The sequence below is a fragment of the Nerophis ophidion genome, linkage group LG23 (assembly GCF_033978795.1).
Source record: "Nerophis ophidion isolate RoL-2023_Sa linkage group LG23, RoL_Noph_v1.0, whole genome shotgun sequence".
In the NCBI taxonomy this organism is placed as follows: domain Eukaryota; kingdom Metazoa; phylum Chordata; class Actinopteri; order Syngnathiformes; family Syngnathidae; genus Nerophis; species Nerophis ophidion.
Genome location: NC_084633.1, coordinates 20,197,835 through 20,209,910, shown reverse-complemented (window position 1 = coordinate 20,209,910; position 12,076 = coordinate 20,197,835). Strand labels below are relative to the sequence as shown.

General features: G+C 40.6%; 1 protein-coding gene across 1 annotated transcript in view; it reads right to left on the bottom strand.

Annotated features, from left to right (window-relative positions):
* drc3 (dynein regulatory complex subunit 3) overlaps nt 1–12,076 on the bottom strand; it is a 42,270-nt gene that overhangs the window by 12,555 nt on the left and 17,639 nt on the right. The window contains exons 8-9 of the mRNA XM_061885187.1: nt 2,477–2,608; nt 2,308–2,391 (exon numbers count right to left, since the gene is read on the bottom strand). Coding sequence (XP_061741171.1) covers nt 2,308–2,391; nt 2,477–2,608 — 216 coding nt within the window. The remainder of the gene's footprint in view (nt 1–2,307; nt 2,392–2,476; nt 2,609–12,076) is intronic.

Sequence of the window (12,076 nt, the reverse complement as noted above, 5' to 3'; positions counted from 1 at the left end):
TCTGACATAATAGTGAGAGTCCAGTCCATAGTGGATCTAACATAATAGTGTGAGAGTCCAGTCCATAGTGGATCTGACATAATAGTGAGAGTCCAGTCCATAGTGGATCTAACATAACGGTGTGAGAGTCCAGTCCATAGTGGATCTAACATAATAGTGAGAGTCCAGTCCATAGTGGATCTAACATAATAGTGAGAGTTCGGTCCATAGTAGATCTAAGATTATAGTGTGAGAGTCCAGTCCTTAGTGGATCTACTTAATAATGTAAGAATTCAGTCCATAGTGGATCTAACATAATAGTGTGAGAGTCCAGTCCATAGTGGATCTAACATAATAGTGTGAGAGTCCAGTCCATAGTGGATCTAACATAATAGTGAGAGTCCAGTCGATAGTGGATCTAACATAATAGTGAGAGTCCAGTCCATAGTGGATCTAACATAATAGTGTGAGAGTCCAGTCCATAGTGGATCTAACATAATAGTGAGAGTCCAGTCCTTAGTGGATCTACTTAATAATGTAAGAGTTCAGTCCATAGTGGATCCAACATAATAGTGTGTGAGTCCAGTCCATAGTGGATCTGACATAATAGTGAGAGTCCAGTCCATAGTGGATCTAACATAACGGTGTGAGAGTCCAGTCCGTAGTGGATCTGACATAATAGTGAGAGTCCAGTCCATAGTGGATCTAACATAATAGTGTGAGAGTCCAGTCCATAGTGGATCTGACATAATAGTGAGAGTCCAGTCCATAGTGGATCTAACATAACGGTGTGAGAGTCCAGTCCATAGTGGATCTAACATAATAGTGAGAGTCCAGTCCATAGTGGATCTAACATAATAGTGAGAGTCCAGTCCATAGTGGATCTAACATAATAGTGTGAAAGTCCAGTCCATAGTGGATCTAACATAATAGTGAGAGTCCAGTCCTTAGTGGATCTACTTAATAATGTAAGAGTTCAGTCCATAGTGGATCCAACATAATAGTGTGTGAGTCCAGTCCATAGTGGATCCAACATAATAGTGTGAGAGTCCAGTCGATATTGGGTCCAGCAGGAGATCATCTTGGTTGGAGACAGGTCCGCAGGTCAGAGACGTCCCCAACTGATGCACAGAAGAGTGGTCCACCCTGCATCCCGACTTTGGACAGCTAGCGCATCATCTGTGGTCACCGAATCCGTGCCTTCAGGTGAATTTAAGTTACTGGTCAATCCCAAGTTCTTTTGATGACACATAAACGTAGTTTAAATGATCACCCAGAACAAAATAGGTATTTTGCAATATATTCCAAACCTTTGGAGAGACCAACCTAAACACAACACATTCAAATCGCGAAACCAAGTTGGTCTGCAAACATTACGGAAATGTTGCCTTCTTCAATATGCCGATAGCCCCCCACCCTTCAGAGCGCCTCAGTGCGCCTTTTGTAAGTACCTTTTGTGTTTGATCTCGTAGTTTTTTAATGACATCATGTTTCCCTATTCAATGCCTGCCTCCTTCTCTGCATCTTGGGGTTCGTTACCAACAGACTCTGACAATAGGAGTGCAAAACAAGATCCAAAACACTACACACAGGAAAACAGCAAAAAAAAAAAGTCCAAATAAGTCAGGGCGTGATGTGACCGGTGGTGACAGTACACCAGTGACGTGCTGTCAGGGGAGGCAAGTGAGGCAGTGCCCTTACCTGCCTCCAGGTGGCTTAACCATTAGTTGTTCCAAAACTAATAAAATAAAATAAGTTTTAATATTTCTCTTTTGGTTTATGCTTTCTACGTGATTTTGGGTTTGGTTCCTGTATATTTTGATCATTTTCATGGTCAAAATCGCGGAAATTCCATGTTTCTTGATCAAAACAACGCAGCAGACGAGAAGCGAGGCAGACACAGGCGGTGCCTCCACGGCTACACACAGAGCGTATTGGGGGTTTTCGTGCGAGGGGGCGCACGGGAAAAAGGCAGGCCATAAGGCAGCATGTACCTCTGCCTCAAGGTAGGGGGCGATATATTGTCAACTTGCAGTTCAATGCCTAAGCAGTACTCTGACCCGCCACACTGGGAGAAGTGGGGGCGCTCAAGCTAGCAGACACAGGTCTCAAAGCCAGCATTTACCCATGTCTATTGTTCTATTTAGCCTGAGACAGGATGAGATAAGAAAGGAGTATTGCTACTCCTCACATTCCTAAACTCAAGGTAACTCATGAAATGGAGAAAAAATAGAAAGAGTACAAATGGAAACCACTAACTATTTCAAATATGACTCTAGAAAGAAACAACTCTTAAATATTGATTTATGTAGATATATCTCCGTCAACATGTAAAGGATATATCCCCTGAGCTGTTTCACTGAAACTGGACGTCATCTCTGAGATGTTGTTGTCAAACTTCCTGATGGTTTCCTGGAAAGCGAAGCCATTTTAGTACACTTCATCACCCAATATGCGTACATTTTTTTTTCTTCCAAAAGTTCAGACTGGTGACTACCTCCATATGGCCGTAGAGTTGGAATTCCACCGTCATCAGGTTGTAACACAAAAGGTTGATTTCCTTGAGGCAGTTTTCCACCTGGCTCTTCCTTTCTTTCGCATCTGTTAACTCTTGCAGCTCCTTGATTCTCTGGAAAAACACCACGCAGACGACTCACAAACAGTTAAAGACGATCGGCTTTCTGTGGAATTGCGGGAAGGACATAAAAATGTCTTCCATTGTCTAACAACCCAGGGTTTCAACTGCACTTTAATATATTTGAACACAGTGTAACTGTTCAAACTGTGTGCAAAGTTACAGTGGACAATGTATTAAATATGCTTTTTTTTCAAATAAATGCATTTTATAGATGCGGGAAATAGCGCTCAGAGGAAGACAAACTGCTACAGGAAAATACCAAAAAAAGAGAAAAAGCCACCAAAATAGGTGTCAGGCTTGACCCTGACAGTTTGTGTTTTAGTTCTTTCCTCTTTATGTGCTGTATTTCCTGTCAGCGCTCTTATTTTGTCTGTTTTCTGTCTTTCTCCCTGAGCGCTGTTTCCCCTCAGCTGCGGCTGATTGGCACCTGGCCACACCTGGTGCCAATCAGCCCAATTCCTATTTAGACCTGTCTTCCCATCCAATCAGGGCTGGATTATTGTCACTGTTGTATTGTCGTGTCGTGTCTTGTCATTGCAACGTAGCGGTAAGCTATATTTCTGTAGCTGTTTGCAGCTTACTGTCTTTTGTTCCCTGCTTCCGTTTTGTTTTCATACTACAACTAACGACTTCTGTTTCCTGCTAGCTCCCATGCTAGCTCTTTTAGTTTGTTATCCGCCTCGTACCCTTTTGTTTGTTCTTGTTCTCCTGCTAGCTTCCACGCTGGGCTCGTTATCTTCCAGCTCCCATGCTAGCTCTTTTAGTTTGTTATCCGTCTCAATGCGCCTTTTGTAAGTATCCTTTGTGTTTGATCTCGTTTTAGTTTTTTAATGAAATCATGTTTCCCTATTCAATGCCAGCCTCCTCTGCATCTTGGGGTTCGTTACCAACAGACTCTGACAATAGGAGTGCAAAACAAGATCCAAAACACTACACACAGGAAAATACCAAAAAAAGAGAAAAAGACACCAAAATAGGTGTCAGGCTTGACCCTGACAGTTTGTTTGTGTTTTAGTTTTTTCCTCTGTGTGTGTAGTATTTCCTGTCAGCGCTCTTATTTCCTGTCTTTCTCCCTGAGCGCTGTTTCCCCTCAGCTGCGGCTGATTGCCCCCTGGCCACACCTGGTGCCAATCAGCCCATTTCCTATTTAGACCTGTCTTCCCATCCAGTCAGGGCTGGATTATTGTCACTTTTGTATTGTCGTGTTGTGTCTTGTCATTGCAGCGTAGCGGTAAGCTATATTTCTGTAGCTGTTTGCAGCTTACTGTCTTTTGTTCCCTGCTTCCGTTTTGTTTTCATACTACAAGTAACGACTTCTGTTTCCTGCTAGCTCCCATGCTAGCTCTTTTAGTTTGTTATCCGCCTCGTACCCTTTTGTTTGTTCTTGTTCTCCTGCTAGCTTCCACGCTGGGCTCGTTATCTTCCAGCTCCCATGCTAGCTCTTTTAGTTTGTTATCCGCCTCAATGCGCCTTTTGTAAGTATCCTTTGTGTTTGATCTCGTTGTAGTTTTTTTAATGAAATCATGTTTCCCTATTCAATGCCTGCTTCCTACTCTGCATCTTGGGGTTCGTTACCAACAGACTCTGACAATAGGAGTGCAAAACAAGATCCAAAACACTACACACAGGAAAATACCAAAAAAAGAGAAAAAGACACCAAAATAGGTGTCAGGCTTGACCCTGACAGTTTGTTTGTGTTTTAGTTTTTTCCTCTGTGTGTGTAGTATTTCCTGTCAGCGCTCTTATTTCCTGTCTTTCTCCCTGAGCGCTGTTTCCCCTCAGCTGCGGCTGATTGGCACCTGGCCACACCTGGTGCCAATCAGCCCATTTCCTATTTAGACCTGTCTTCCCATCCAGTCAGGGCTGGATTATTGTCACTGTTGTATTGTCGTGTCGTGTCTTGTCATTGCAGCGTAGCGGTAAGCTATATTTCTGTAGCTGTTTGCAGCTTACTGTCTTTTGTTCCCTGCTTCCGTTTTGTTTTCATACTACAAGTAACGACTTCTGTTTCCTGCTAGCTCCCATGCTAGCTCTTTTAGTTTGTTATCCGCCTCGTACACTTTTGTTTGTTCTTGTTCTCCTGCTAGCTTCCACGCTAGGCTCGTTATCTTCCAGCTCCCATGCTAGCTCTTTTAGTTTGTTATCCGTCTCAATGCGCCTTTTGTAAGTATCCTTTGTGTTTGATCTCGTTGTAGTTTTTTTAATGAAATCATGTTTCCCTATTCAATGCCAGCCTCCTTCTCTGCATCTTGGGGTTCGTTACCAACAGACTCTGACAATAGGAGTGCAAAACAAGATCCAAAACACTACACACAGGAAAATACCAAAAAAAGAGAAAAAGACACCAAAATAGGTGTCAGGCTTGACCCTGACAGTTTGTTTGTGTTTTAGTTTTTTTCCTCTGTGTGTGTAGTATTTCCTGTCAGCGCTCTTATTTCCTGTCTTTCTCCCTGAGCGCTGTTTCCCCTCAGCTGCGGCTGATTGTCACCTGGCCAAACCTGGTGCCAATCAGCCCATTTCCTATTTAGACCTGTCTTCCCGTCCAGTCAGGGCTGGATTATTGTCACTGTTGTATTGTCGTGTCGTGTCTTGTCATTGCAGCGTAGCGGTAAGCTATATTTCTGTAGCTGTTTGCAGCTTACTGTCTTTTGTTCCCTGCTTCCGTTTTGTTTTCATACTACAAGTAACGACTTCTGTTTCCTGCTAGCTCCCATGCTAGCTCTTTTAGTTTGTTATCCGCCTCGTGCGCACTTTTTGTTAGTACCCTTTTGTTTGTTCTTGTTCTCCTGCTAGCTTCCACGCTAGGCTCGTTATCTTCCAGCTCCCATGCTAGCTCTTTTAGTTTGTTATCCGTCTCAATGCGCCTTTTGTAAGTATCCTTTGTGTTTGATCTCGTTGTAGTTTTTTTAATGAAATCATGTTTCCCTATTCAATGCCTGCCTCCTTCTCTGCATCTTGGGGTTCGTTACCAACAGACTCTGACAATAGGAGTGCAAAACAAGATCCAAAACACTACACACAGGAAAACAGCAAAAAAAAAAGTCCAAATAAGTCAGGGCGTGATGTGACCGGTGGTGACAGTACACCAGTGACGTGCTGTCAGGGGAGGCAAGTGAGGCAGTGCCCTTACCTGCCTCCAGGTGGCTTAACCATTAGTTGTTCCAAAACTAATAAAATGAAATAAGTTTTAATATTTCTCTTTTGGTTTATGCTTTCTACGTGATTTTGGTGTGGTTCCTGTATATTTTGATCATTTTCACGGTCAAAATCGCGGAAATCCCATGTTTCCTGATCAAAACAACGCAGCAGACGAGAAGTGAGGCAGACACAGGCGGTGCCTCCACGGCTACACACAGAGTGTATCGGGGGTTTTCGTGCGAGGGGGCGCACGGGAAAAAGGCACGCCATGAGGCAGCATGTACCTCTGCCTCAAGGTAGGGGGCGATATATTGTCAACTTGCAGTTCAATGCCTAAGCAGTACTCTGACTCGCCACACTGGGAGAAGTGGGGGCGCTCAAGCTAGCAGACACAGGTCTCAAAGCCAGCATTTATTTATCTATTTTAACTGTATTTTTAACAAACATGGCATTTTTATTAGAGTAAGCCTGCGTTTGTGGGTGTTTTTTGTCAGATGCAAAAATATTGTTTAATTTCTTGGAATGAAATTGAATTAAATGAATGTTTCTGCCAATATGGAGGATTATATACCGTATCCAAGATGAAATACTTCTCTAAACTGGACTTTAAGACAAAAAGGTCGTACAAAGTAAGTTTTCTTGGAGGATAGCTATTGCTGCCTCAGATACAAATGCAGAAAGGTAAGATACACTCACAATACTTATTTTATTTTGTTAAAAGCAAATGGGACCAAAAAGTATTTAATTACAACTTTATCAAATATTTTTGGGACCCTGTGGAGAGGCGTAGCCGACGGTCCGACATCTTGGGCAGGGCACGCTGGAGCCCTGCCCAAGATGGCGGCGAGAAGGCGGGGCGTGCCGAGAGTGACGCTACAAGCGAGATCAGGTGCGTGGATCGCGCACCTGGGCTCAATTAATCCATCTCCTCTCGAGGTATAAAAGGGGAGAAGGAGGAGAGAACGGTGCGGAATGAGTTGGAGAGCCTGCAGCAATGCCTGGAGAGCGGAAGCGACAGAGAGCAGATGACGACGACGACGGGGGCGGCTGAAAAGCGACCGAAGAGCGAGCAGTGGAGGAAGGAGCTGAAAAGCGACGCGACCTACACTAAGGTTTATTTGGAGAAAAAAAAAACAAGAGTCAAATCTGATCAAGCATGTCCTTCCTTGGCGGTCCATGGAACCCGCACGACAGCGTGAGTCATTTACAGACCCATTTGTCATATCATAATATCATTATGATAACGTTTTTATGAAAGCGAATAACTCCCTTTTTTTTCCCCTGTAACTCTAATGTGCAAACTAAATCAACAATGACGAGACCTGCACGTAAGAATTTAAGTACAAAAAAAAAGAAAAAAAAGTATGTATGCATCACCTGGTGTTTAGTTTACCTCACGTCACTGCAGTACACCTACTTTGAGACAAGAGCTATAATGACGCATGCTTGGTTATGCTTTAAAGCAGGGGTCACCAACCTTTTTGAAAGCAAAAGCTACTTCTTGGGTACTGATTAATGCCAAGGGCTACCAGTTTGATACACACTTCAATAAATTGTATTTCTGTTTGTCATTCCGTCGTACATTTTTTTTTTTCTTTTAGGGAAGGTTTTTTGTCGAGAATAAATGATGAAAAAAAGCACTTAATTGAACGGTTTAAAAGAGGAGAAAACACGAAAAAAATGAAAATGTTATCTTATTATTTCGACTCTTTAAAATTAAATATTCTCCCGAAAAAAAGAAGAGGAAAAACTAGCTAATTTAAATCTTTTTGAAAAAATTTGAAAAAGGATTCATGGAACATCATTAGTCATTTTTTCCTGATTAAGATTAATTTTAGAATTTTGATGACATGTTTCAAATAGGTTAAAATCCAATCTGCACTTTGTTAGAATATATAACAAATTGGACCAAGTTATATTTCTAACAAAGACAAATCATTATTTCTTCTACATTTTTTTTTTAAAGAAATTCAAAAGACTTTGAAAAAAGATTTAAATTTGATTCTACAGATTTTCTATTTGGGGAGTTTTAATCAAAATAAGTTTGAAGAAATATTTCACAAATATTCTTCGTCGAAAAATAAAGAAGCTAAAATGAAGAATTAAATTAAATTGTATTTATAATTCTTTACAATAAAAAATAAATAAATTACTTGAACATTGATTTAAATTGTCAGGAAAGAAGAGGAAGGAATTTAAAAGGTAAAAAGGTATATGTGTTTAAAAATCCTAAAATCATTTCTAAGGTTGTATTTTTTCTCTAAAATTGTCTTTCTGAAAGTTATAAGAAGCAAAGTAAAAAAATAAATGAATTTATTTCAACAAGTCTTTAAAATATTTTCTTGGGTTTTCAAATTCTATTTGAGTTTTGTCTCTCTTAGAATTAAAAATGTCGAGCAAAGTGAGACCAGCTTGCTAGTAAATAAATACAATTTTAAAAAATAGAGGCAGCTCACTGGTAAGTGCTGCTATTTGAGCTATTTTTAGAACAGGCCAGCGGGCGACTCATCTGGTCCTTACGGGCGACCACGTTGGTGACCCCTGCTTTAAAGTCATATCGAACAATTGCGATAACGACTTTTTACTGTCAGCTGAGTTTCGTTTTTTAAGGATTTCTGCTGGTGGTGTGCCTCCGCATTTTTTTCAACGCAAAAAAAGGTTGAAAAACACTGATAGAAGTCTTTTACATTTAAAAAAATCAATCAATCAATCAATCAATGTTTACTTATATAGCCCTAAATCACTAGTGTCTCAAAGGGCTGCACAAACCACCACGACATCCTCGGTAGGCCCACATAAGGGCAAGGAAAACTCACACCCAGTGGGACGTCGGTGACAATGATGACTATGAGAAACCTTGGAGAGGACGAAAGCAATGGATGTCGAGCGGGTCTAACATGATACTGTGAAAGTTCAATCCACAATGGATCCAACACAGTCGCGAGAGTCCAGTCCAAAGCGGATCCAACACAGCAGCGAGAGTCCCGTTCACAGCGGAGCCAGCAGGAAACCATCCCAAGCGGAGGTGGATCAGCAGTGCAGAGATGTCCCCAGCCGATACACAGGCAAGCAGTACATGGCCACCGGATCGGACCGGACCCCCTCCACAGGGGAGAGTGGGACATAGAAGAAAAAGAAAAGAAACGGCAGATCAACTGGTCTAAAAAGGGAGTCTATTTAAAGGCTAGAGTATACAGATGAGTTTTAAGGTGAGACTTAAATGCTTCTACTGAGGTAGCATCTCGAACTGTTACCGGGAGGGCATTCCAGAGTACTGGAGCCCGAACGGAAAACGCTCAATAGCCCGTAGACTTTTTTTGGGCTTTGGGAATCACTAATAAGCCGGAGTCCTTTGAAGGCAGATTTCTTGCCGGGACAATACAATCGAAATAAATAATATGACTCCTTTAATGCGCCTTATAATCAGGTGCGCCTTATATATGAAATAATATCGAAAATAGACCATTCATCAACAGGTGCTGTTCTTATTATTAGAATATCATGAAAAAGTTGATTTATTTCAGTAATTATATTCAGAACGTGAGACTTACATAATATATCAATTCATTACACACATAGTGATATATTTGAAATGTTTATTTCTTTAAATTTTGATGATTAGTACTGACAATTACTGAAAATCCCGAATTCAGTATCTCAGAAAATGAGAATATTAGTTACGACTAGTACCAAAAAATGTTTTTTAGAAATGTGGGCCAACTGAAAAGTATGAACATGGAAAGTTTCAGCATGTACGGCAATCAATATTTAGTTGCAGCTCCTTTTGCCTGAATTGCTGCAGCAATTCAGGCAAAAGGCGTGGTATAAAGTCGACCAGTCTGTTGCACCCTCAGGTGTTATGAGAGCCCAGGTTGCTTTAATAGTGGCCTTCAGCTCTTCAGCATTGTTGGCTCTGGCATCTGGCATCTTCCGCTTCACAATACCCAAATAGGTTTTCTATGGGGTTAAGGTCAGGTGAGTTAGCAGGGATACCATGGTCCTTAAACCAGGTGTGCAGGTGCCAAGTCATGTTGGAAAATGAAATCTTCACCTGCATAAAATTGGTCCGGGGCAGGCAGCATAAAGTGTTGTAAAACTTCCTGGTAGACTGCTGCATTGACCCTAGACCTCAGGAGACACAGTGGACCAACACCAGCAGATGACATGGCACCCCAGACCATTACCCATTGTGGACATTTGACACTGGACTTCAGGCAACGTGGATTCTGTGCCTCTCCTGTCTTCCTCCAGACTCTGGGACCTTGATTTCCAAAGGAGATACAAAATGTACTTTCATCTGAAAACATAACTTTGGACCACTCAGCAGCAGTCCAGTCCTTTTTGTCTTGAGCCCAGGCGAGACGCTTTTGACGTTGTCTCTTACTCAAGAGTGGCTTTACACAAGGAATGCGACAGCTGAAGCCCATATCTTGCATACGTCGGTGCGTGGTGGTTCTTGAAGCACTGACTCTAGCTGCAGTCCACTCTTTGTGGATCTCCCCCACATTTTTGAATCGGTTTTGTTTGACAATCCTCTCTCTTGCTTGTACACTTTTTTTCTAGCACATCTTTGTCTTCCCTTGGCCTCTCTATTAATGTGCTTGGACACAGAGCTCTGGGAACATCCAACCTCTTTGGCAATGACCTTTTGTGTCTTCTTTAAAGTATCAATGGTCATCTTTTGGACAGTTGTCAAGTCAGCAGTCTTCCCCAGGATTGTGTGTCATACAGAATCAAAACGAAAGACCATTTAAAAGTGTTTCCAGGTGTTTTGAGTTAGTTAGCTAATTAGAGTGTGGCACCAGGTGTCTTCAATATCTGACCTTTTCACCATATTCTCATTTTCTGAGATGTTGAATTTAGTGTTTTCATTGGTTGTCAGCTATAATCATCTCCTTTTTGGCAAAAAACACCTGAAATGTATCAGTCTGTTTGGAATGAATGTATACATTCTACAAGTTTGACTTTCTAAATGGAATTAATGAAATAAATCAACTTTTTCATGATATTCTAATATAATGACCAGCACCTGTATAATGCGGCCCGGGAAATACGGTATGTATATTTTAGGTGAGTATTGCTCAACATTTTTAATAATACCTTTTCAGCGCCAGTTCAATTTAAACCCCAATTTTACAAAATGTACATAAGTAGGGCAGGGGTGTCCAAAGTGTGGCCCGCGGGTCATTTTTTAACGGCCCCACGGCACATTTTAAAAATACTATGGAAAAAAATGTAAAAAATAAAAAGTGGTATAAAAGAGCAAACAGGTGAAATGTAACAAGAACATTTTGCAATGTTTACTCTAATAACACAAAACTGTCATGCAGTTTCTTTCTTAAAAAAAATAAAATAGTTAATCGAAATCAATCATGAATTATTGACGTATTCAAGGCTCCAATTACGTCACATTAAATATTCCACTTTGAGATATTTTTGGGGGCAAATGTTGGATATTTTGTGTTTGCCATCTAAAAACTGAGCTGTTTTATTTTTTAAAAGAATGGCCTAAAACGAACAAACAAAAAACATCAACAAAAAAAACCTTCTAATTGACGGATGGATCTGAAGTTGATCTGGAGATTATTGTGTTGAAAGGAAACAGTAAAAAAATATAAATATAATTTATTTTTCAACACTTTAATGAGTAGGACTCCTTTGGATCAGTGTTTGTTTTTAAGTGTCACTGCACAAAAAATAATAGTGAATTAAAATCAATGTTGTTATGAGTTGTTGACCTTTTTCTGGTTCCATTTATTATATAATCGCAAACATTCTACTTAAAAATTTTATTGGGTGAAAACATTGCATATGTTGTGTTTTTTTTTCAATAAAAAACATGTTTTTCTTTGAAAAAAAGAGCATACACCTTAAATCTTTAGAAACGTCATATTGACAGATGGACCTAATGTTGATCTAGAGATTTAATTAAAAAAAAAAAAATACTGAATAACGACACATTTTTAACATTTTATCTTTACCAAAACCCTTTGGGGTCCCCGGGATCAAGCCTGAATGGAGGCCGAAATGTATATTTGTTATACATATATTGTATTGGTTTTTAAAATAAATGCCACCCGCTTGCTTTGATTTTTCAGTTCGCGACCCTCAGTGGAAAAAGTTTGGACACCCCTAAAGTAGGCGGTCCCCGCTCCATCTCTACTTCAGCTTAGGGGTCATTGGCCTTGACAACGTTCAAGACCCCGGTCCAGAGGTGGGTAGAGTAGCCAGAAATTGTACTCAAGTAAGAGTACTGTTACTTTACAGATGTATTACTCAAGTAAAAGTAAGGAGTAGTCACCCAAATATTTACTTGAGTAA